Below are 768 nucleotides of genomic sequence, written 5' to 3' on the forward strand. Positions count from 1 at the left end.
TTATGGTTGGGGGTCACCACAACATGAGGAACTGTATTAAAGGGTCACGGCATTAGGAAGGTTGAGAACCACTGGTCTAAGGGAAGCTGGAATGATATTCCAAACTTAATTACAGCTCCATTTCGAAGCTCTTCTTGGATCTCGACCTTTTCCTTCACAGCGGATCCTGGCCGAGCGCTTCACACCAGGGACTGCCCACCTGAAGCCGAACTGCTCCTTTGGGGCATCTCCGATTCCTCCTTCTCTCATTTCTGTTAGGAATACGAGCGCTTTGCATCTCCTCCGGTATTAGTATTTCCATGTTCTGTTCCTCACACATGGGCAGAATGCACACAGTCATTCATCCAACAAAAATTGATCTGTTACCACTGTGTATGCAGCCCAGAGCGCACTGGGAAGCAATGGCGACCTGCACAGGTGTGCGCCCTGCTGAGCCTGTGGCCCAGCAAACCTAGCCGTGTGTGCAGAGAGTTCCACCCCCACACGGGGTGGTGGGGGCAGCCTCGCCGGCGTGCAGGTGCTGCCCCTGCACGCACGGGCTGGGTGAGAGTTCGGACTCTTGAAGGGTGACGGCGATGCTGGCATACCGAATGACAAGTGCAGGTGCCCTCTGGGTCCTGCTGCGTGCGGGGCTCCCTGCAGTCCTCCCAGCAGGCAACGCCTCCTTAGAAAGCTCCTCTTTCTCTCTGCAGGCCTCCTGCCCTGAGTGGCAGCCCCGTCATCTCTGACATCTCATTGATCCGGCTTTCCCCCCACCCCGCCGGCCCT

General features: G+C 56.8%; 1 protein-coding gene across 1 annotated transcript in view; it reads left to right on the top strand.

Annotated features, from left to right (window-relative positions):
• The window catches only part of GLI2 (GLI family zinc finger 2), a 250,336-nt gene that overhangs the window by 212,359 nt on the left and 37,209 nt on the right, over positions 1 to 768 (top strand). The window contains exon 4 of the mRNA XM_014547887.1: positions 693 to 767. Coding sequence (XP_014403373.1) covers positions 693 to 767 — 75 coding nt within the window. The remainder of the gene's footprint in view (positions 1 to 692; position 768) is intronic.

The sequence above is a fragment of the Myotis brandtii genome, unplaced genomic scaffold (assembly GCF_000412655.1).
Source record: "Myotis brandtii unplaced genomic scaffold, ASM41265v1 scaffold488, whole genome shotgun sequence".
Taxonomy (NCBI): Eukaryota; Metazoa; Chordata; class Mammalia; order Chiroptera; family Vespertilionidae; genus Myotis; species Myotis brandtii.